The 23,481-nt window shown below is 57.8% G+C and overlaps 1 protein-coding gene across 1 annotated transcript; it reads left to right on the forward strand.

The window, feature by feature from the left end:
• Positions 1-767: 767 nt before the first annotated feature.
• On the forward strand, positions 768-22,254 carry EHD1 (EH domain containing 1). The gene is made up of 6 exons (XM_008159088.3): positions 768-814; positions 1,951-2,377; positions 6,899-6,996; positions 17,004-17,416; positions 19,727-19,891; positions 20,279-22,254. Exons 1-6 carry the CDS (start codon positions 787-789, stop codon positions 20,801-20,803), a joined length of 1,656 nt encoding a protein of 551 aa, XP_008157310.2. The 5' UTR covers positions 768-786; the 3' UTR covers positions 20,804-22,254.
• Positions 22,255-23,481: the final 1,227 nt, after the last annotated feature.

Consider the following 23,481-nt stretch of genomic DNA (forward strand, 5'->3'; position numbering starts at 1 on the left):
ATGTGTTACTGTGTGTGACCGATGAAAAGATGCTAATGAAATCCAAATGAAAGAGGTAAATCAGGGTCCTAAGAGGACAGGCCGGGCTCTCCAATGCTGAGAGCAGTGATGGCGAACCTATGACACGCGTGTCAGCACCGACACGCGTAGCCATTTCTGATGACACGCGGCCGCATGCCGAGGATGAAACGTTTGCTGCTCCTGAGGATGAAACATTTGCGACTAGAGTCTTGGAGTTAGTTTTTCCCTCAAAGTGACACACTACCCGAGTTATGCTCAGTTTTTTGTTGAAGTTTGACACACCAAGCTCAAAAGGTTGCCCATCACTGGCTTAGAGAGAAATGGGGGAAGGCAGTCGATTTAACATTACTGATCCTCTCAGAAGACACTGGGGCCTGACCCCCTAAGGGTGGGTGACCAACCTCCTGTCTTGCCCCCTCTGACTCCCTTTGGCCCAGCTCCCCTAATATTGTTTATTCTCAGATTTGAGTTCCTGCCTCTGTCCTCAACCTGACAGTCTGCTTTCTTCCTGGATACAGGCACCCAGCCCTCCAGGCTCCCACATCGCCCAGAGGCCAGAAATTTGGACAGGAGGTTTCCAAGCAAGTTCCCAAGTACATTTTAGATCTGCCCGGGAGCCTCCCCGGACCCCCTCCTGCACTTTGGTGTCCTGTTCTGGTTACCTAACAATCACAGTCCCCAAAGCTCTGACATCACCCATTAAAGATTCTCACCAGCCTGGACAGTCCAGGGGACCTGTGTGTGGCCAGGGATGATGGCAGGAAAATGAGCCTGGTGGGCCAGCCAGGAACTGGTAGGTAAGAGTAAACACAGGGTAACTGGTGGTGACCTTGAGAGGAAAGCGGAAGCATTTGGTTTTTTTAATTCCCCCAAAGTTCCCACAAGATTTCACTGTTGCCCCACGTCCCCCCTCCTCCCCACAGGGGGAATTTCCTCTTCCTCAAAGCGCATGTGGCCAGAGTGCCTCAACTTCCTCATGACCCCCTCCCCGCTTCCCACAGATGCAGCCTCTTCAGGGAAGGTCTCTCTTCTCCCCCACATCCGTGTCATGTGCGTCCTCCACGGCTTGTGTCCATCTCCGAATCCCCAGCCCTCTGGCCTGAGGGATGTCACCGCTTGCTGCTAGTCAGACTTCCCCCATTGGTCTCTCCCTCCGCATTTTTCTCTGCCTAGTCACCGCCCCGCCCTGGATGCTCAGCTTCCTCTGCAATCTCTTTCTGGCTGCTGCCTCTCCCGAAGCAGACATGATGCGGGGATGAGAGGAAGTGTCAGGGGAGCGGGAGGGGAGGAGGAGGCAGGGAAGGGCAGGCAGATGGGCGCTGGCCTCCGGGGCCCTCCCGAGCTTCCCGGGACTCTGAGCCCGTGGGAGGAAGAAGACCATTTGGGGGGTAACTGCGGGTGGGCGCGTAGTCGGGGAGCTGGGGTGTTTCACTGGGCATCTCGCGGACGCTGGAAGGCCCGCAGGCCCCCGGCCTCCTCGCGCCCGACTCCCCCTTCCCGCCTTTCCCGCCGCAGCACTTCCGGGAGCCGCCCACTAAGTGTGAGGCGAAACAAGTGTGGTTGCCATGGCGCCCGGGCGGGCGGGGAGCGAGCCAGCGGCGCTCGCGAGATTTGGAATCGGCCAATGGGAGAGGGGGCAGGGAAGACGTGGCGCGGGGTCCGCGGGCCGGGCGCTTCCTCCCCCTCCCAGCTCCCTGCCCCCTGCGGCGCGCACGCCCCCTGCGCCGAGACCGGCCTTATAAAGGGCGCCGGCCGGGGCGCGCGCTTCACTCCGCAGAGGGCGCTGCGCGGCCTGTGACGTGCGCCTGCGCAGTGCGGCCCCCTCCCCGCCCCTTGCCCCGCCACCCGGCCGCCTCTCCGCCCCTCGGCCGGCCGGGCCCCGCCTCGGCTGCGCGCCTCTCCCCGCTCCAGCCGCCGCTCTCCCCGCAGCAGCCCGCCCGGTGTCCGGCAGCATGTTCAGCTGGGTCAGCAAGGACGCCCGGCGCAAGAAGGAGCCCGAGCTCTTCCAGACGGTGGCCGAGGGGCTGCGGCAGCTGTACTCGCAGAAGCTGCTGCCCCTGGAGGAGCACTATCGCTTCCACGAGTTCCACTCGCCGGCGCTGGAGGACGCGGACTTCGACAACAAGCCGATGGTGCTGCTCGTGGGCCAGTACAGCACGGGCAAGACCACCTTCATCCGGCACTTGATCGAGCAGGACTTCCCGGGGATGCGCATCGGGCCCGAGCCCACTACCGACTCGTTCATCGCGGTCATGCACGGCCCCACCGAGGGCGTGGTGCCGGGTAACGCGCTCGTCGTGGACCCGCGGCGGCCCTTCCGCAAGCTCAACGCCTTCGGCAACGCCTTCCTCAACAGGTACTCGCCCCTCGCCCTGGGGAGCAGGGGGGCAGCCGGAGCCCCGGCCCCGCGCTCGGGTCTCCCGCGGCCGCCGCCCCGCCGTCCTTTGTCTCCAAGGCCCCGGCGAGACCCTCAGCGACCGCTCCCTGGGACGGGACAGGGACCGGGGACAGGGTCCTCTGCCGCCTCCTGGGAAACCCACCTGTGGCTCTGGGAGTGGGCATCCCCGGCTCCCCCTCCCCCGGGCCTGTCACCTCCCAGAATTTTCTAGGTTATCAGTTTAACTCCCAACCCACCCGCCCACCCCCGCAGAGCCCAGCCCCACTTCCCTCAGAACTAGGGGTTTAGTCTTGTCCCCACATGGTTCCCCCAGACTGGACGCTCCTAATTCATTCACACCACCCCTTCCTTCCCTCGAGGGTCTGTTTCTTAGTGGGAAAATATGGTGAAGGTTTAGCCATTCTTTTGCTGCTGTGCCGTGCGGCGCCTCCCCTGGGGCCGCTGGTTTTGTGTGGGACAGGGAGGGTCCCCGTTGGGACCGCAGGCCGATGGGCTGGAACACTTGTCTCAGGGTCGGGGCTGCCTCAGGGGTTACGGGAGGCAGCGGGCAGGTGGTGACCCTGGAGCCCTGGAATGAGATTTTGACCCTGAATCCCTCTGTTGACTCACTAGGAGTTTCCTTAACCTCCTTGGTTAAGTTTCCCCAGTTAAATGGGTGAAACTTGCCTTCTCGCGATGAGAGGGCTCGATCGGTCCTCCAAGAGTCTGTCCTTCACGATGCTACCAATGAAACACATTGACCTCTCTAAGGAGTGCAACAGCCAAACTCACTTTTAAAAAAATGCTATTGATTTATTCATTTTATTTTATTTTTTTAGAAAGAGAGAGAAACATCAATTTGTTGTTCCACTTACTTACATATTCACTGGCTGATTTTTGTATGTGCCCTGACTGGGGATGGAACCTGGAACCTGGGTGTATGGGGACGATGCTCTAACCAACTGAACCACCCAGCCAAACTCACTCTTCTGTAAAGGAACTCGGAGCCCTAGTCAGTGTTCCTAAAATCCTTACCCCTCATCCCCATGGTGCATACCAGGGGACCTCACAGATCTGCCACCTCCCACTCTAGGAGTGACTCCGCATGCCGTGCTAAGTCTGGGTCTGGGCAACAGCCTCGCTGCCTTCCAGGTCTCCGCCCTGTGTGATCACATTCCTTTCCAGACTCTGCCTCTTTGCAGTCACAGAGCTGACCATGAACAGAGGAGACAGGCTGCTGCTGCCTTCTGCCCTTCTCAGGCCTGTGAGCCTGCCCTCCTGTTTCGTAGCGGACGGCATTTGTGTGTCAGGGCCTGAGCTGAGTCAAGCCCTTTGGGGGGGGCTCCTGACGAGGTGCGGCCCTCTTAGCCCGGAGCCTCTCTCCGCAGGATGCTGGCGTTTTGGAATTACTGTGTCTGTAGATAGGGGATTGGCTCGGACTGTGAGCTGGTGGGCGCGGTGCAGTCTTGTGGAAAACTTGGCTGCTATGCTGGGAATTCCAGGCATTATTAGGTCTCTGTGTTCACGCAGAACTTTGGGAAGCTAGAGGGAAGGGTAGCTATCCCTACCTCATTTGCCCTTAGGTTTCCACTTCTGCTTGTGATAGTAAACCTTTTTTTGGAAAAAGAAATGGGCATATGGCCTGTTTTTTTCATTGATTTGAGAGAGAGAGAGAGAGAGAGAGAGATATTGATATGTTGTTCCACCCATCCATGCATCCATTGGTTGATTCTTACATGTGCTTGACCACAACCTTGGCGTGTATTGGGACGGCACTCTAACCAATTGAACTACCCGACCAGCGCATATGGCCTCTTTTCTGAATTTGCAGACCTTAAGTTTTGGAGCTAGAAGGGCTCTCAGCCATCTATCTAGGCCAGCGGTCACCAACCTTTCGGACCTCACGGACCACCACGGACCACTGGTTGGCATCCGCTCCTCCAAAGGTTTCCTTAAACCAGCGGTCGCCAACCTTTCGGACCTCACGGACCACCAGTTGGCGACCGCTGATCTAGGCAATCGCCACCTCATTAGTTCAGGAAACTAACGGCCCCTGAGCCGGGCTGATCTGTGGAGCTCACCCTGCAAGTGGCTGCCTGCGGACTGTGTGCAGCCTGCTGCTGCTGCTGCTGCTGCAAAGAGCAGTTCGGGAGTGCTGGGCCCAGACAGGCACGTGGGTGATGTTGGTGCCCGCAGCCGACAGCCACGCTTGTTTCCTTCTTGCCACCACCTCATCTCCAGAGGGTCCCCACATGCTAATGGCCCTGCCTAAAGGCCCTTGCAGCCGAGGGTGGGGGGCCTGGGTTTGCACTGAAGCCAAGGCCTGAGCTGTGTCAGCCTGTGCCTCCTGGCCAGCAGGGCACACAAAGGGGGCTCTTCTCTGGCTGGCACAGCCTCTCCCAGGGCTCTTAAAGAGACCCATTGAGTCATGAACTTGACTTTCCGGTCTTTTCCCCCTAAGTGGCTGTTCTAAGACCAAAATCAGTTGGAGCTGCCTGAGGGAGCAGGGCAGTCAGGGTGTCCTAAGATGGTCCTGGGAAAACTCATTGTGTGACCGTTCCCACCCCCTTGGAGTGAAGTGAAATCTGTGCATCCTTGTTGGTGAGAAAATGGGATGGGATGCATCTGTGCCGCCTGCTCCCCTGAGTGTTTCCACCACAGAGCAGTTGTTTCTGAGTCCTACGCATGTTAACTTACTCGCCAGGCTCATTTACGAGGCTTTATTTCTTTAAGATTTTTAATTGATTTTTAGAGAGAGAGAGAAAGAGAAGCATCGATGCCAGAGGAGTACATCAATCAGCCGCCTCCTGCACACCTCATACCAGGGACCAAGCCTGGGTCCTGCCCTGATCAGGAATCAAACCAGTGACCTTTCAGTGCACTGGACGACACCCAACCAACTGAGTCACAACAGCCAGGGCTACAGGCATTTATGTACTAGTATGCGACTCCCCGGAGCCAGTTTTACTCCGAGTGACTCCCTTCCCTCGCAGGAGCCCCAGGTCTGGCACACACTTGTTTACAGCACGCAGCTCTGCTGCGGGCACCCGGGAGGGTGAGGTCCAAGGTTTGTGCACCTTGTGGGGCAGCTGGTTTTGCTCTGTTTGTAGGCAGGACCTTTCACCCTTAGCCTGGGGGCCGCTGGTCACCAAGGGGGTGGGGCCGAAAGGGGAAGCTAATCAGCTCCGATTCCTCCCTGTTGTTGGAAAGGCAGCTTTAAGCCTGTGTCCTGCCGACTTGGGTCAGTGCTCACAATACCGTTTCCAGAGACGATGTCAAAGGAGCCTCTTCTGTGTCTAATCAGGAATCTCTGCTCCAGTTGGAACAGCCCCTTGCTGTCCTGGGCTGTTCGAAGTCCAGTGGGAACTTAGGCACACACAGCTAAGTCCTCACTCATGAGTTGCTAGCCTCTCTGTGGCTTCATTCTTTTTTTTAAAAAAGATTTTTTTTTTTTTATTTCAGAGAGGGAGAGAGAGAGAGAAACATCAATCATTGATCAGCTGCCTCCTGCACGCTTTGACTTTCAGAGAATGATGTCCACCTCCCTGCCCACCGACAGCCTGTGTAGTCCTCCAGCTTCCACTGGCCGCCCGCTGCGGTCCCTTCCCCCAAGGAGCTGGCTGGAAGGGAAGGGCTGGGCCCAGCAGCAGTAGCAAAGGACCTTACTCTCCTTGGTGTGTGGAAAGGTAGCCAGTGGTGCTCTGGCCAGTGTGGCTCAGTTGGTTGAGCATCGTCTCATGTACCAAAGATGTGCTGGTTCAATTCCCTGTCAGCGCACATGCCCAGATTGTGGTCTCAATCCCCATTAGGGGGGATGCAGGAGGCAGCCAGTCAGTGTTTCTCACATGATGTTCCTCTCTCCCTTCCTCTCTCTTTAAAATCAATAAAAACCAGTCCTGGACGGTTGTTCAGTGGTTAGAGCATCGGCCCTTGGACTGAAGGGTTGCAGGTTCAATTCCTGGTCAAGGGCATATATCTCCATTGCAGGCTCAATTCCTGGCCCCGGTCAGGGCTCATGCAAGAGGGAACCAGTCCATGTGTCTCTTTCACATCGACGGTTCTCCCTTTCTGTCTCTCCCCCTCCCTTCACTCTCTAGAAAAATCAATAGAAAAAATATCTTCTGGTGAGGATTAACAAAATAAATAAAATAAAACATTTTTTAAAAAGAAAGAAGTGTAGCCCGAGGTTGAATGGTGACCTAGGCTCATGCTAACATGTCAGCAGCTTGAATGCTGAACTCTTGAACTCTGGGGGAAAGCTAAATGTGAGGGACGAGCTGATGTGGGTCAGTTTGAGCCTGCTGGTTGGATATCAGTTAAGAGACTATGTGCAGTCTGCCGGCCACCGCTGGCAACTAAGATGATAGAAAACCTCCTTTAAGTGTCTTGCTCTTGGAAAGGAAGCAGAGGTGGCGATGGAGCACAGAAAGCACCGCTGTGCCCTCTAGAGCAGCGATACCTGAGTCTTGACCTCTCTCTTCCCGGCTCTTGCTCGTGCAGGTTCATGTGCGCCCAGCTGCCCAACCCGGTCTTGGATAGCATCAGCATCATCGACACGCCCGGGATCCTGTCTGGAGAGAAACAGCGCATCAGCAGAGGTAACAGACCAGGGCACCGATGGTGGTCCGGCTGCTCCCACCTCATGTCTGCGATGCAGACCGGATGCTGCCCTTGATCTGTCCCAGCCCAAGGGAGAGCCCATTGCCCATCAGCCCTCTGTGTCCACAGTTCTCGGAGCCAAGGAGCTCCTTCCTTCCTTGGCTCCTTTGCTGAAGTTACAAGAGCCATCAGGTGAAACCACAGCCGCCGGGTGGCCTTCATGCTTTCCCGGCCTGGGGCATGCTGGAAAGGAAGCCAGGACTGGAGCTGGGGCCTAGGCTGGCTGTGAGGTCATAGGAAATTGCTTAGTATCTGGGCTCCGAGGTACCGCAGCCGGCATTGCTGACCGTGAACAAGCCAGCCCCGGCTCTCTGGGCTCACTCACTCACTTCTTTTTTTTTTAATACATTTTTATTGATTTCAGAGAGGAAGGGAGAGGGAGAGAGGGATAAAAACATCGGTGATGAGAGAATCATTGACCTGCTTCCTCCTGCACGCCCCACACTGGGGATGGAGCCCACAACCCGGCAGGTGCCCTGACCGGGAATTGAACCGTGACCTGGTTCATAGGTCGATGCTCAACCACCGAGCCATGCCGGCCTGGCTGGGCTCACTCACCTTAGTTTGTGTTTCAAAGCTTTGCCTCCCAACACGTATACATTCCTAGTGAGTCCTGCAGGCGCATGGGAAAACAGTTGGACTCTAGCAAGCTCCCCAGAGGAGACTGGCAGGAATTTGTTAAATGCTTAGGGGCTAGAGGAAATGTGTTTAAATTGCTTAAATGCCTGCAAGCAGCAACCTCCCTGGGGGCTGCACACGCGGAAGTTGTTTGTGCTGAGTATGAGTGCATCAGACACATTCAGTTGTGTAAACTCCTGGTTCCATTTTGTCAAGCTTTTCTGAAGATCTTGTTCAGGATGTGCCTGAACTGGGTTCTGTTTCTGCTGTCCACCCCCACCCCCACCCCCTCCTTTTGTGGAAGGGAGGGGAGCTCGGGGCCTGGAGGTGCGTGAGGGCAGGCAGATGATATCTGGCAGGCCAGGAGGGGAGCCTGCAGCTGCCAGTGTGAAAATGAAAAGAGAGCAATCTCAGAGAGGGGTTGAGGACAAGGGAAGTTTGTTTACCATCAACTCGAAACTTTTTCCTGCACCCTTTCCCTCTGGGCCGCCCAGCATTGATGAGCTTTTCACTGAAGCCAGCAGCCTGAGATTTGGGGGGTAGTGTGTGTCTGCTATAGCTGTGGGGGTGGGGCCCAGTCATTGGTGCTGGCAAACCTTTCTTCCTTTCTAGGCCTGTCCCCTGCCTATGGGATTGCATCAGAGCTTACTGACCTGCTCTAGCTCTGTCTCTAGCTCTGTCTTAAGCTTTTAGGTTCTCCACCCAAGGATAATGACATCCTAGGGGTTCAAGGGAGCAGATTTAGGGACCCCTTTTTAAAGGCCAGGGCCAGTTTTCTCTTATTGCTGTTATTGTTCCAACCTGGTTTTAAGAAAGTGCCTGATAAGCAGAAGGCTTGACATTTGCCAAAATAAGGCCAGAAAAGCTGAATCAGTTACTCTTAAAGGGAGAGTCCCCCAAAGGGGGATTTATTCTCAATCTCCCTCCAGGGGTGAGCTATCCTAGAGCGACTTTCTCTGGACCTCTGTAGAGCTTTCTTTTTAAGGACCTGGAGGAGTAAACGCAGGGGCTTCGGGCTGGGCCACCTCTGGGCTTCCACCATGCTCCCAGCCCCAGCGGCCGGTTGTGTAAATCTTTGCACGCAGGACAGGAGCTCACAGAAAGAGGCTTGTCTTCCCAGAATGCCGCCCTCAGTGTGGCCTTCAGACCCGGGAGGGAAGATGTGTAGAGAGAAGATTTAGGGTTCTGTGGCCCCTGTTGTCACGGAAAAGGGAACTCAGAAAAGGCTCTTTCCACCAGTGCTGGGAAGTCCCCTGCTGGGCTGTCTCGACACTTCAGCTTGTCAGAGCTCGGCCGCTGAGCAGTTGGGAGTGTATGTCTTGCTACATGAGGCACCCAGATCCTGTCCCCTAGGGTGTTGCCGTCCCTGCCCCCCTTCCCTCCCCAGAGCAGTGCCTCAGCGTGCCCTCCAGTCACACAGTGTGTTTGCGGGCTGGGAGCACGCGGTGGGCAAGGCAGCCCGGCCCTCAAGCCGCTAAGAGGAAGCCAGCAGGAGACAGGCTCCATTAGCTTTCCACCTGGCTCCACCTGTGGGCCCTGCTATTCTTCTCCGGGTGCTCGGTGTGGGCCCCTCTGGGTCCCTGGGCAGCCACAGGCCTTCCCACCCATCATGGACCGCAGGGAGGGTGGCTTAAAGAGAAGCACGTGGCCCTGGCTGGGTAGCTCAGTTGGTTAGAATGTCATCGTGATTCTCCAAGATTGCGGTTCAGTCACCGTCAGGGCACATACAAGAATCAACCGATGGCCCTGACCGGTTTGGCTCAGTGGATAGAGCGTCGGCCTGCAGACTGAAGGGTCCCAGGTTCGATTCCGGTCAAGGGCACGTACCTTGGTTGCGGGCACATCCCCAGTAGGGGGTGTGCAGGAGGCAGCTGATTGATGTTTCTCTCTCATCGATGTTTCTAACTCTCCCTCTCCCTTCCTTTCTGTAAAAAATTAATAAAATTATTTTTTTTTAAAAAAGAATCAACCAATTAAAGCGTAAATTAGTGGAATAACAAAAATTGCTGTTGCTCTCTCTTCCTCCCTCCCTCTCAAATCAATTTTTAAAAACATTTAAAAAAGGCAAGTGCATTGTTCTGATAAGAGAAGGGTTTTCCTCCTGTGAAGTAGTGAGACAAAAACTGATTTTGCCATTTCTTTCCCTTCGTAATTTTGCCATTTCTTTCCCTTCTCGGTTTATAGTATTTTACTAAAAGGTACGGAGTTGGAGTTTGCTGTGGAACATGTCTGGTGTCAGCATGTTATCAGCAGGAGAAGGGCCATCATGCGGGCCTCTTGGATGTGCTGGGAGTGGGTCCAGGGGTGGTGGCCACTGGTGGATGGAAAGGGAGGGGATTTCTCTCGGAGGCCCCACCCGTCAGTTACTGCAGAGGTCCCATGTCGCCTGGTCCAGCAGGGACGTCAGAGCAGGCAGTGTGTCCAGGCTTCCTGGCCGCCGCCTCTCTGCTCCCTTTGCTGCTGCGTGGAGAGCAGGTGTCTCCCTCTCAGAAAGACAGAGCCAGCAGGAGCCCGGTTCCCGGGCAGGCAGCATGGCGTCTGGTTCGCCAGCCTCACTCCCTGGAACAGAACATCCTCCTGGAGGTTGCATGTGCATTGGAGTTGCTCATGACATCGGCTTCCGTTTCCCACCCTGCTGCCCGGTCCCTCCTGACTTTCCCCTAATGTGTGCAGGAGACACTGCTGGCAGCTAAGGTAGGACCATGCAGCCCACTTCCCTGTTGGGCTAATATTCTGAGTGACTTTAGAGATGGCGTTCTCCTGTGCCAGCCGAGAGTGACCTGCGGACGCAGGGTTCGTCGGGAGTGCTGCCTGTGCGACAGACAGGGCGTCCCAAAGGGCGTCGGGGGCCGGCTGGGCTGGCGCCCTGGGCCTCCCTGCTGCTGGGTGCCTGCAGTCGGGCATCAGGGTCCTTGGGAGCAGCGGGGGAGGCCCCCTCCGCTGGAAGTCCCAGCCAGCGCACTCCCTGCCGTTGCCGCGTGGCTGAGACGCGCCGGGACTCGTGGTCTCAGTGCTCCTTGTGGAAGGTGTGTCAGCAGGGAAGTGCTGTTTAGACTTGGATTAGGAGGTCGGAGCCGGCTGGCCTTGTGCCTGGCTTTGTGCCACGTGAACCCACTTCACGTAGTTGTCACAGCAGCTGCACCTAAGAGGAAGCTATTGCTTTTTAGAGGAGGAAACGGAGGCTTAGCAAAGTTGAGTAACTGGCCCAAGATGACACACAGCCTCGCATGTGTTGGTGCTAGGGTGGGAGCCAGCAGAAGTGCTCACACTGCACTGCCAAGAGGGTGCTCTGGGGTGAAGGAGCCCCCGAGAGCGTGGTTCGGACAAGCCTTTGGTCATCGCTGTGCAGGGCTTCTGAGCTCTCCGACAACGCTTCTCTGCCAGCCTGAGATCAGCATGGGCCAGAAGTCACCTGCTGGCATCTCCCTTCCCTGTTCTCTGCTCCAGTCCTCAGAGCCCTGACCATGGCTGCCTGGTCCCCTGGGTTCTCGCTTGCCCTCCACTCACTGTCCCTGGTTCCCAGGGTCTGTCTAAGACCAGGAGCCGGCCTGCTGCTTCATAGTCAGGCTCTGCCTCCCAGCCCAGAGCTGGAGCCCTCATCTCTGAGCCATCCCTTCGTGCTGACCCTCATGCTGACCACCTCCTCAGATGCCCCCAGCCCTAAAAGCCCTCCAGGCCAGAGTTTCACCAGGGTTTTCAACCACAGAATGCTCCATGGAGTTTCCCAAAAGCCCCTTGTAAGGCTGGAGTGCTGCGTGCGCCCACAGCACAGCTAGTGACGGAAGGTTCCAGTCCCAGGCGGTACTTCAGGGGCCAGAGCCGCACAGAAGCTGCAACCGCAGGAGCCGCTCCAGTGAGAGGGTCATGTTCTTGTCCGGGTTGCAGGCATTTCCACATGGACTTCCTGCCCCGGTGCCCAGGGCACAGCTGAGTGCCCTACAAATGTCAGCTGATGGAAAATAAAGACGCTGGAAAATCCAGGACTTCCCAGACTCTGATGAGGAAGATGCTTTCCTGAATAGCATCTTGAGCTGGAGGGTGGGGAAGCACTGACTCAGCGGGGTTTCCCTTCAGATTCCAGGTCCTCTGGGTGCTCGGGCCCTGGGCAGCGCCCTCCGAAAGCCTTCCTCTCCCCACTGCCCCGCTGCCCGGCCCCTGTCCAGCCAGACAGCTTTTGGCCCAAGCCCAGGATGAGAATGCTGCCGGCTCTGCCGAGGGGCGTGGGCCACTCTGCCTACGGAGGAGTGGTACCAGCTGGTGCCGGCACTTGGCACCTGTTCCGAGGCTGCCAGCCCGGCGGCCGGCTGGGTAGCAGCTGGCCCGAGCGCCTGCAAATGTTCAGTTTATATTTGGGGTACGAGGCATTCTTCACGAATTAGAGCCGTCGTTGCCTACACACCCATCAGAACCAAAGCTTCTTGAGTCCAAAGTACAAATCCTGTGAGTAAATACTAGCAAACATTTACCAAGAGCTTGCAGTGTGCCAGGCGCTCACTCGATGCCCACAGCGGTGCTGTATGGGTGAAACATGCCGTCTTCACATTACAGATGAAGAAACTGAGGCTCAGAGGGAACGTGGCCTTGCTGGGGTCACACTGCTGGTTGTTGAGTAGAAGTTCCAGGATTCAAATGGGGGTCTTGTTCCAGAGTCCATCTGTCCTCCCCTCTGGCCCTGTCCTTCTGTATTGTTGGTCAGGTTTACTGAGGTCTACATCACACAGTCACACTCATCTTGTTGAGGTGCACAGCTCTCTGAAGCAGTCTGTAACCACCACCATGACCTAGGTATGGTCTTCCCATCACCCCGAAAGTTCCCGCGCCCCCTTGTAGTCACTCCTGATCCCAGGCAACCCACTGATCTGACACTTGTCCCTAAAGTTTTGCCTTTTCCAGACTGTCGGAAGTGGAATCGTACCGTTTGTGTCTGGTGTGTGTGTCTGTTTTCACTCGGCCTGTGCTTTCTCGGGTCATCACGTGCCTCAGTGTCGGTGGTTTGCTCCTTTTGTGGCTCTGGCTGTGCTGTCCCAGCCAATGGCCGCACTGTCATTTGTTATCCACTCAGCTAGTGAAGGGTATTTGGATTTCCAGTTTGGGGCAGTTTTGAATAAAGCTGCTATAAACATTTATGTACAGTGCAGATTTTCTTTTTTATTGATTTCAGAGAGAGGAAGGGAGAGGGAGAGAGAGAGAAACATCAGTAATGAGAGAAAATTATCTATTAGCTGCCTCCTGTACACCCCCTACTGGGATAGAGCCCTCAACCTGGGCATATGTCCTGACCGGGACTTGAACTGTGATCTACTGGTTCATGGGTCAAAGTTCAACCACTGAGCCACACCGGCTGGGTGATTCTCAGCTCTTTAATATTTGTTTTGCTCTCCTGGTCCAGCATGAGTTGGAAATGTGTGTGATGGAGAGCTATGGTAAGAAATACCCAGGCCCACGCAGCTTGAATGGCAGGAAACAGAAGGTGATTGGAGACAAACGCTCTATTGTTCATGTTCTAGAAGCTTTCGGAATGTATGAAGCAGCTTTTCCCCTCTGGCTGCTGGAACTGCCCGTGTCTGGAGGGTGCTGGAGCAGGGCGAGCAGGCGCCAATCACAGCTGCTGCCTCTGCACCTTGGTGCTGGGTGCTGGTGTGGGGAGAGGGAAGCCTGGCTTGTCGGGAAGGCAGACCCCCTCAGGAGGCACCCCGGAAGGCAGAAGGGACCCAGAGGAGGTTCAGGAACCCAGCCAGGGTGAGGACCTCCTGTCCTCACAGCCTGATGGGCTCCACCTTCCCCTCTCTTCTCCCAACCCCCAGGACTCTGTGTGTGGGAGGGGTTAAATGTGCACAACATAAAACTTAACCATATTTTGTTGTTCACCCTCACCCGAGGGTATTTTTTCCATGGATTCTTGGTGGGGGGGTGGAGAAAGAGAGAGAGAGAGAGAGAGAGAGAGAGAGAGAGGGTTGCCTCCCACACAGATCAAACCTGCAATGCAGGTACATGCCCTTGACCAGAAATCTAACCCAACACCCTCTCACCACTAAGCAACACTGGCCAGAGCTAGACTTAACCATTTTTTAAAAGATTGTTTTTATTGATTTCAGAAAGGGAGAGAGAGAAACATCAATGATAAGAGAGAATCATTGCTCATCTGCCTCCTACGCACCCTCTACTAGGGGTCAAGCCCAAAACCCAGGCATGTGCCCTGACCAGGAATGGAACCGTGACCTCTCCCTTCTCTCTCACCAAAAGTGAGCGCTTTCCATGATAAACAGGAAATTTCATTCACCTGCAAAAAATGGACTTCGCTCTGTTGGCTCTGAGTTGAGGTGTTGGTGAGTGACAGTGTGCAGCCGCGGGGCGCTCAGCTCTGGCTGCGACTCTGGTGCCTCACTCCACCTCCTCCTTTCCCTTTCCCCATCGTGCTCTTGGCCCCCCACCGTTGGGGGAGGGGGAGGCCACGATGGGTGGAGTGTGGGGGTGACCTCAGCTCCCCGCTGCTGTCCTCACTCCTGGGCCAAAGCTAACTTGGGCTTGAGCCCAGCCCATCAGGGGCCCCTGTTCCCAATGCTTTAATTTTGGCATTGCTGCCTCCCCAGCTGTGGGACTCTGGTCATTTGAACTTGGTCAGTCTGAGGACAAATAGTTTGACGAGGGGAGAAGTAGGGCCTCATTTTTGCTGAGAGGAGCCTCTGTTCAGTCCTGAGTCATCGCTTTTTCAGCGCTGACCTGCTGGTCGCAGAGCCAGCCATAAAAGGCGCTGGCGGAGTGGCCTGGGCAGGCCCCGCAGACTCCTGAGCCCGAGCCGGCACAGCCACCGCTCCCTGCCCCGCTTTCCTCCGCCTGCGCCTCGCCTTCCTTTCTGGTTTTCTGCAGACAGCTTCGCTCTGGGCATGCTCCGTGGCTCTGGGCCCCAATGTGCTGGGGCCACGGGGCTGTACTTTGGAACCAGCAGCCTGTGAGGCACTTGCTCCATGCCCTGCCACACTGACACGGAGGCTGGTGGCCCTGCCCGTCCAGCCAGCTGCCCGGGCCTTCGGAGGGCTGGCTGCGCCTCTGCCCAGCCTGGGGGTTCAGAGTCGTGAGGGCTTTGCTGCGCACCCCCTCCCCCCCTTCCACCTCACCTCCGCCACGTTAAGAAACCCCAACCAGCTGAGTGGCTGCCTCTGGTCAGAGCATCCTGTTTCCTGGCGTGCTGGGTGGGCGAAGCCTCTACATCGCCCTGGAGAGGCCGCCATGTGCGGGCAGAGCAGTGGATTTGGGGCTTCCTTAAGTGTCGGTGTCGCCACAAGAGGAGAGCTGGCCTCTGGCCTCAGACCCAACATTTGTCGCATAGTTCTTGACCAGTGATGCAATCCCAGCTGCTTGTCCCTTGTTCCAGTGGCCCTGTCACCTCGCCCCTCGCCTCCGCCTCCATGGAAGTCATTCCAGTGCCTGGGCCTGTGCTGGGAGCCCAACACATTGCCTCATGTGACCCTCCCCGGATCTTAGAAGGAGGACTTGGTTTTCAAACTTGATAGACGAAGAATGAGTAACTCAGAAGTTAAGCGCTGAAGGTCACAACGTCAGTGGCGAGCTGGGAGTTGAATCCAGAACCGTCGTCTTTAAAATCCTGTTTTCTGAGTGCCCGGGGAGAGGCTGGGAAACTCTGAAGCACACTTGAACCTGGGGGCCTGGCAGCCAGAACGTTTATCCAGCCAGGCAGGGGGCCGGGTTCTGGCCGGTGGAGGCGGCAGCCTCTCGGAGCCGGAGCCGGGCTGTGGCCTGGCACTCAGCCCTGAGCTCGGCCTCGCTGCTCAGGTTCCTAGAGCGGGGCTGCCCTCCCTGCCCTGTAGGTTGCGCTGGGCCCTTTCTTGACACTTTGTCCTTTTCTTTGGTCTCCTCCTCTCCCTGATTGCTTTTCCGTTCCCTGGGCTAGAAAACGCAGGTCTGAATCCCCGCCTGGCAGGGGGCTGAGGGGGGCTAAGAGGGGAGACCGGTGTGGCTGGTTTGTGTCCCCGGCTCTTCTCCATAGGAGTGGCTTCTCTGGCTAAATCTCCGGAGCTTGACTGCACTCTGGGAGGTACTGGGGGCTCCTGAGAGGGCCGGCCCACATGTGGGTGGCCCGTGGGTAGCAGGTGAAGAACGAGAGGACAGATCCCAGGGACAAGGAGGTTGCCCAGAATCACCCGGAGGGGAGATATGCGCAGGGGCTGGGACCCAGGCTTCCCGAGACTCTTGTCCTTGTTTCCACATGGGCTCCTACCTCTCCTCAGGATTCCTAAAAGGTGAGACAGTTCCCCTTCTTCTGGGGCAGTGAAAGAAAGGAAACATTTTGAAGTGTAATTACAGCATAGGATACAGATTCAGCCACTGCTGTGGAACCCCAGCCCCCGGCTCAGTCAGAATCGGTAGCTAATGTGAGAAGGAGCGGTCCAGCGAGGCCATCCTGGACGCTCCGCTCTGCGCTCCGAACCCAAGGTGGCTGCTCCGGCTCCCAGTGTCACATGTACGTTCTCGCCGCAGGAGAGGAGAAGGGACCAAGGGGTCACACCCCTTTTCTTGTTCATTTCTGCTGCCCGGCAGCCGGGGCGAGAGCGGGAGGGTGTGTCCAGCTGAAATAAGACAGTTGTTACTGAAGGAAGAGCTCGGTTAGCGCTCTCTGCCACAGACGCCCGGGCACCGCCGGCCGGTGGGAGCCAGCAGTGAATGGAGGGGAAACTGGTCACATCAGCCTTCACTTTAGGGAAGTGCCAGCGAGGGAAGTGGTTTGTCGCTTCAGGAGCTCGTTGTGGAGCAGAGGTCAGCAAACTCTCATTCGGGGTCAGAGACTTAATGTTTTAGGCTCTGCAGGCCTTACGGTCTGTCGCCACGCCCTGAACTCTGGCGTGTAGACCAGAGCAGCCGCGGGCAGTGCCGCTGGCGGTGTGGCCCAGGAGGACCTCCTGTGGAGAAGCAGGGGGTGGCCAGATTTGGACCCTGCGCGGCCGTTTGCCAGCCCCGGTTGTAGGGGGTGCGTGAGGTCCCTGCCGAACAGGGCGCCTGGCAGGCAACGGCCGCCGTCACTGCTGTGGGCTGAGCCGCGCTGCTGGGGTCCCCTCCTCACTCCGGCCGCAGTCGGGCCCACTTCAGAGCGTGGGCTTCGTGACTTCCTTCGCGTTCTTTCTTTTCTAAGCGTCTCTTAATGCCAGGCGCTGCATGGGTGAGGGCGCGACCGTGGTGGGTGCAGAAAGGGGAGACCCGATGACGCCCTCAGGGTGCTGTGAGCACGTTCTGGAAATGTAAATGACCAGGTGGAGAGGGACCGGGCCACGGAGAGCGCCTTCCCTGGGCCCAGCTCACCCTGCTCTCCCCACAGGGTACGACTTCGCGGCCGTCCTGGAGTGGTTCGCCGAGCGGGTCGACCGCATCATCCTGCTCTTCGACGCCCACAAGCTGGACATCTCCGACGAGTTCTCAGAAGTCATCAAGGCCCTCAAGAACCACGAGGACAAGATCCGCGTGGTGCTGAACAAGGCCGACCAGATCGAGACCCAGCAGCTGATGCGGGTGTACGGGGCCCTCATGTGGTCCCTGGGGAAGATCATCAACACGCCCGAGGTGGTCAGGGTCTACATCGGCTCCTTCTGGTCCCACCCGCTCCTCATCCCCGACAACCGCAAGCTCTTCGAGGCCGAGGAGCAGGACCTCTTCAAAGACATCCAGTCTCTGCCCCGCAACGCTGCCCTCAGGAAGCTCAACGACCTCATCAAGAGGGCAAGGCTGGCCAAGGTAGACGGGGTGGGCTCCTGTGCTGGGACTGCCACTGGGCCCGGGGATTGGTCTGCCCTGCCTTTTGGGGTGCCCAAGGCCCATCTCTGCAGACCCCCAGCCACAGCCCCATTGCACTGTGTCTGAACCAGTCCTCTCTCTGCACCTGTGGGCGCAGCTATTTTTTTTTTTTTTTTAGTGAAATTCTGAATGCACATAAACCTCAAATGGGAAGGTCCCTCTGTACCATCAGCAGCCTGGGGAGTGGAAGTGGGCGGAGGTGCAGCTTAAGGCCTCACGGGCTTCCCCCCACAGGTCCCTTGAGCACTGAAGTACACTCGGCAGATGCTGGCGCTGGGGACACAGTGGGGACTGACAGCAGGTCCCCACCTTGTAGCGCTGGTCAGCCATAGGGGGGAAAGCATACAGCATATAAAGCACAATTTGGGGAGACCACAGGCTGCTGCAGAAGCAGACTGGGGAGCTATCTTGGTGGGCTGGGCCAGGCTGGGGGCCGCTAGTGGGAGCTGATGCTTAAGCCAGGACAGGAAGCTGGTGGAGAGGTGGGTTTCTGGCCTGTGGGCCCAGAGAGAAGGCTGGGGGCTCAGTCTCCAGAGGCCCTGCTGAACCATCCCTGCCCCTCTGCGGAGGCACGGGGCCTGCTGGCACCTACTGGCAGCTTCTGAGTTGCTCAAGAGGTTGGAATCTCAGTGTCTAGCCAAGCACATGAGACCCTGGGGTGGCTGGTCCGCGATGGTGGCCTGCAGAGGCCCTTGTGCGTCGGCGATCTCTGATGAAAGGGCCGTGGAGAGAGAGCAGGGCGGCGCGTGGAGGCTAGGAAGGCAGTGCGTGGGCGTTTTGGCTTTGGAGAAAGCAGCCCTGTGGCCTGTGAAGCAGTCACCCTGGGCCCCTGAGCACAGGACTGAGCATGGGGCTTCCCTGCTGGTCGGCCGGCCGGCCTGTCCTGGGAGAGCCGAGAAGAGCCCTACGGGCCTGCTCCTGCCTCAGGGAGCCGCTGCCTGGCTGTAGCCCTGAGGTTCCCATGGACAGAGCACAGTGCCCAGGGCACCCCACACTGTCCTGAGGCCTGGTGTCAGGTAGCTTCTGGCCCGAGGAACGAGAACTGATCCTCATCCTTCACCACCGGCTCTGTCTGTGGCCCAGAGTGCTGGACCAGCACATGGGAGCTCGCTAGGAGATGGGTTCTCAGGCCCCGTCCGCCCTGCTGAGCCAGCCTGCATTTGGACGGAGCCCCTGGTGGTCCGTGTGCCTAGACAAGCTGCAGAGGCCGCAGGAGAACAGGGCTGCGCGCTTTTCCAGCTGTATCGCTGCGGGAGCCTTCCCGGTGAGTGCAGCTCGTTCTCAGAAAGGAGCCTGTGAGAAAACCTGAGAAATTGGCTCCTGACCTCACAGGACTGAGGGCCACCCCAAGCCGAAGGAGGACGGGCAGTGAGCGCAGAAGAGACCACAGGGGAGGGCGGCTCCCTTCTTCAGGACAGAACAAAGGGCAGGCTTCCTCCTGCCTGTCCGCTCCCAGGAATGGTGTGTCGTCTCCTGGCCTGAGGGCACATTGAGTCACTTTGCCTGGGAAGCCCGTCTCCAGTCCTGTTCCCCCACCTGCGGTTCCTGCTCCCGGAGCGAGCGGCTCTGGGCTCCGGCGGCTCTCTCTGTGCTGACTCTGGCCTGCGGCTCTGTGACAGGCCTGCTTCCCTCGGGCCTCCTGGCCCGGGGCAGCCAGGGCCAGGCCGCGGAGGGGATTGAATGGGGATGGTGAAGGATGAGGATCAGTCTGGGAGAAGGTGGCTGGCTGGCTGGCTGCAGCCCTCCTGGGCCGGACACTGCCTGGCAAAGGCAGAGGGTTTGAAGGGCTGGTGCCCTGGAGGGTTGTCAGCATTACCAGCCTGATCTGAGGAAATGAAGGTGTGCCACCTTGAATTGGCAAATGTCTAAGCAAGGTATTGAAGCTAAGATAAAGCTTCAAACATCGGGGGAAAGCTTGTGGCGTTTTTCTAATCCTTAGTCATCCCCAAGGCTTTGGTAATGACAAAGTGGAGCATAATCAGGCCCTGGTGGAGTTTTATGACCTCGATGTGCGTGTCCACATGTCTGCACATGCAGGGGGGGGGGGGGCTGCCCCTCTGCCCCGTGGAGGGGTCCCTGGGGGAGGGAGGCTGCGGGAAGCAGAACGTGGGCTTTGGACTGCCTTTGCCCCCCTCCCACCCCCGCCTCCCCCGGGTCACAGCCCCGGCTTCCTGGGGCAGCCCAGGCGCAGGGCACGCTCCTGCCGAGGTGCCCAGGAAGCCTGTGACGCGCGCCCCTTCTGCCGCACAGGTTCACGCCTACATCATCAGCTCCCTCAAGAAGGAGATGCCCAACGTCTTCGGGAAAGAGAGCAAGAAGAAGGAGCTGGTGAACAACCTGGGGGAGATCTACGCCAAGATCGAGCGGGAGCATCAGATCTCCGCCGGCGACTTCCCAAGCCTCCGCAAGATGCAGGTCCGGTGGCCCGCGCCCTAAGCAGACTGGAGGGCATGAGGAAGGCCAGGGGCACTGGGTCTCTGTGGGGTGGGGGCGCCCAAAATGGAACCAGCCCCCGACCCGAATCGGAGAAGTTGACCCAGGTCCTCAGGGAATGGGGTCAGGGCCAGGCACTCTGGCCTCATCCCAGTTCATTCTCTCCATAGCCCTGCCAGGAGGGGACTCTTTTTACCTTCCAGTTTACAAATGGGGGAGGCAGGGCCCAGTGGGGTTCACCGAGCTGCCTGAGCTGTGAAGTGGTCGGGCTGTGAGAAGGAACCCGCTTTCTCTTGGGAACCCTTGCTTTGCCCACTCCGCCTGGAGTCTGGGAGGGCCCAACCCACCCTTCTCCCCCTCCCCCCACAGGAACTCCTGCAGACCCAAGACTTCACCAAGTTCCAGGCCTTGAAGCCCAAGCTGCTGGACACAGTGGACGACATGCTGGCCAACGACATCGCCCGGCTGATGGTGATGGTGCGCCAGGAGGAGTCCCAGATGCCCTCCCAGGTCGTCAAGGGCGGTGCCTTCGACGGCACCATGAACGGGCCCTTCGGGCACGGCTACGGCGAGGGGGCCGGGGAAGGCATAGATGACATCGAGTGGGTGGTAGGCAAGGACAAGCCCACCTACGACGAGATCTTCTACACACTGTCGCCCGTCAATGGCAAGATCACGGGCGCCAATGCCAAGAAGGAGATGGTGAAGTCCAAGCTGCCCAACACGGTGCTGGGGAAGATCTGGAAGCTGGCCGATGTGGACAAGGACGGGCTGCTGGACGACGAGGAGTTTGCCCTGGCCAACCACCTCATCAAAGTCAAGCTGGAGGGCCACGAGCTGCCCACCGATCTCCCCCCACACCTGATCCCACCCTCCAAGCGGAGGCTCGAGTGACCAGCCGGCCCCGTGCATCCAGCCAGCAGAGACGGGGGGCGGGAAGGGTCACCGGTTCTCAAGGTCCATAAAGACTGAGTGGACCTTGAAAAGGAAAACCACCATCTTTCTTTTAAAGGCTGTTCCTGGGCCCAGCAGGGGAGGCAGGGTGATACTCGTATGTGAATGATGGAATTTTATGCACAAGAACTATGGATATTTTTAATATATAACGTTAGAGGCGGCCTTCTTTCTTGCCTCCTCCTCCGTCTGACAGCCCCATGCCTTCACACACACGGCTGGCCTCCCCCCTTGCCTCCCGCTCTGCCGTGCAGCACTCGGCGCCCCACGACGACTCCCGGCGCGCCCCTCCCGCCAGCTGCCGGGCGCTGGGGCCTGTGTAGACCGGAATGACTGGATCTGGTTTATTCCTAAGCTGAGCGATGCTTCTTCGGCCTAGTGGCTTCCTCCCCGTGTCCCGGACTCCATTCTTGTGCCTCCCGCCACCTCTCCGCCCCCTGCGCACAGCCCCGCTCTCTGCTCTCAGAGCCGCCCGCCCCTCGCTTGGCAGTCACAGAAGCAAGGCCCAGCTGCCTTTGGGGATCAGAGGGGCAGGTGGGTGTGGAAGGAAACATCTTCCGGAAGATACATAAGCTAGTGCTGGTTCTGTAAGAGGAACACCTCTCCTACTTGGCTGAGTGTTCCAGTCCCTTCCCAACCACTCGTCCAGAAGCTGTGATTTTTGTCTCCTTTCCTCTAACCAGGGGCAGCTCTACCCAGGAGCCATTAGACAGGGTGTGTGCAGAGCTCCCTGCCGGGGGCCCAGAGGTGTTCTCTGCGGCACCCTCTCACTCCCTGGACATTCTGGTGCACTTCCCTGCCCCACCCTGGGGTGGGTGCTAGGTCCTCATGAACTTGGCATGGTTTGGTGCTCTAGCCCCGGCCTAGTGGCCAGAGACCAGGGATAACCCAGCCCCTTCCCTCTTTTACCTCCATCACTTCCCAGGGAAGCCTTCTCCGACCTTCCCTCCCTTGAGCAAAGGAAGGTGGGGTGCCCTTAGAGCAACCCCTTCCCCAGGCTGAGAAGGAACAGGCAGCGAGTGGCCAGCTCAGGCTGCCTCACTGTTGCCTCGGCCGGGCTGTCTAAGCAGCGTGGAGGCCGGGACGTGCTGCTGGCTCCACGGCCGTCATCACTCCCACGGGGTCTCGGACTCCTGCACTCTGACCTCTCCAGCCCCACCCAGCCTCCCAGTGCTGTTCTCCAGGCGTCCGTCCACTGGGTCCCAGTGGCCAGGAACTGGCCTGGTTACATCCAGCCGGCCTCGGCCCACCATTCCGTACGGTATTAGGTGAGGGTGAAGGTGCATTGTTGAGAATTCACTGTTTCCGATGCAGTGGCTTTTCCACGCTCACCTGTGGGAAGAAAAGCAACTAAGACAAGACTTTCTTGAATTAAAGAAGTTTGTGCTGAAGCTGGCTTCTGGTGCTTCGTTCTCCCAGGGCCTGCTCCCCACGGTGCCTGCTGGGGCACTGGCAGGGCAGGGACAGATTGGCAAGCCTGCCAGGGTGGGGCCCAGGCACAGTCACGCTCAGCTCTGGCAGCTACTGCCTCTTAATAGACGCCTGCAGACAGGGCTGATGACCCCCTTTCCTTGTGCTCGGTGGGGGCTGAGCAGTGCTTTATTTTAGGAGGACGGGGTGAAGTTGGAGAATCTTTTTTTTTTTTTTTATTGATTTTTTACAGTGAGGAAAGGAGAGGGATAGAGAGCTAGAAACATCGATGAGAGAGAAACATCGATCAGCTGCCTCTTGCACACCCCCTACTGGGGACGTGCCCGCAACCAAGGTACATGCCCCTGACCGGAATCGAACCCGGGACCCTTGAGTCCGCTGGCCGACGCTCTATCCACTGAGCCAAACCGGTCTCGGCTAGTTGGAGAATCTGATGACAGAACTGGGCTGCCTGCCCTGGGGTTGGGAAGAAGGTACCTGCCTTGTATGATCTTCACAGCATCTCCTCCAACCTGGGCCTCGCCCTGGACATGGGCAGACAGGTGGGCGCCCATGGGGCTCTGGGCACTGGGAGGGGTCAAGTAGACAATGGTTGACTGGACTTGGTGATAGGCCCTGGGGGGGTGAGATACAGTGAAGCTGGTACTCAGACCAGCAACAAAAACACAATTACTGAGGGTGGGGCCGTGCCTCCGATGGGGGAGGGGAATGGCTGGTACCCGCCCAGGGAAGGAGACAGATTGGGAGCTGATGCACCATGCAGGCCTCAGACGTGTAATCAGGGTGGAGCGCACCAGGCTCACTTGAGGCAAAAGACAGTATGTGAACAGGTGCCCTCGGTTCTGCCAGCCGGCTTGGTGGGTGTCTGGTCTGAACACCAGTGTCTGATCGCCAGCCTGGCACCACTCAGGCAGTTGGCCTTGTACTGGGGTTACCTCGACCCTCGTGCTGGGAGGTCGGTGTTTTCCCCCATTGCACAGCCCGAGACTCAGGCGGGCAGGTGTAGAGGATGATTCAGACCTGGTGTGCCCACCAGCCTCTAATCCAAAGTACCCTTTTCAAAGGAAAAACAAAGCCTGCAGCTCAACCCCACCCCCCACCCCACCCCCAATTCTATAGCTGTGGACTCAGATTTGAGAAACGCACATGGAAGATTTAAAAGATTAAATGCTACCACTGCAGCCTGG

This window comes from Eptesicus fuscus, chromosome 13 (genome assembly GCF_027574615.1).
Source record: "Eptesicus fuscus isolate TK198812 chromosome 13, DD_ASM_mEF_20220401, whole genome shotgun sequence".
Lineage (NCBI taxonomy): Eukaryota > Metazoa > Chordata > Mammalia > Chiroptera > Vespertilionidae > Eptesicus > Eptesicus fuscus.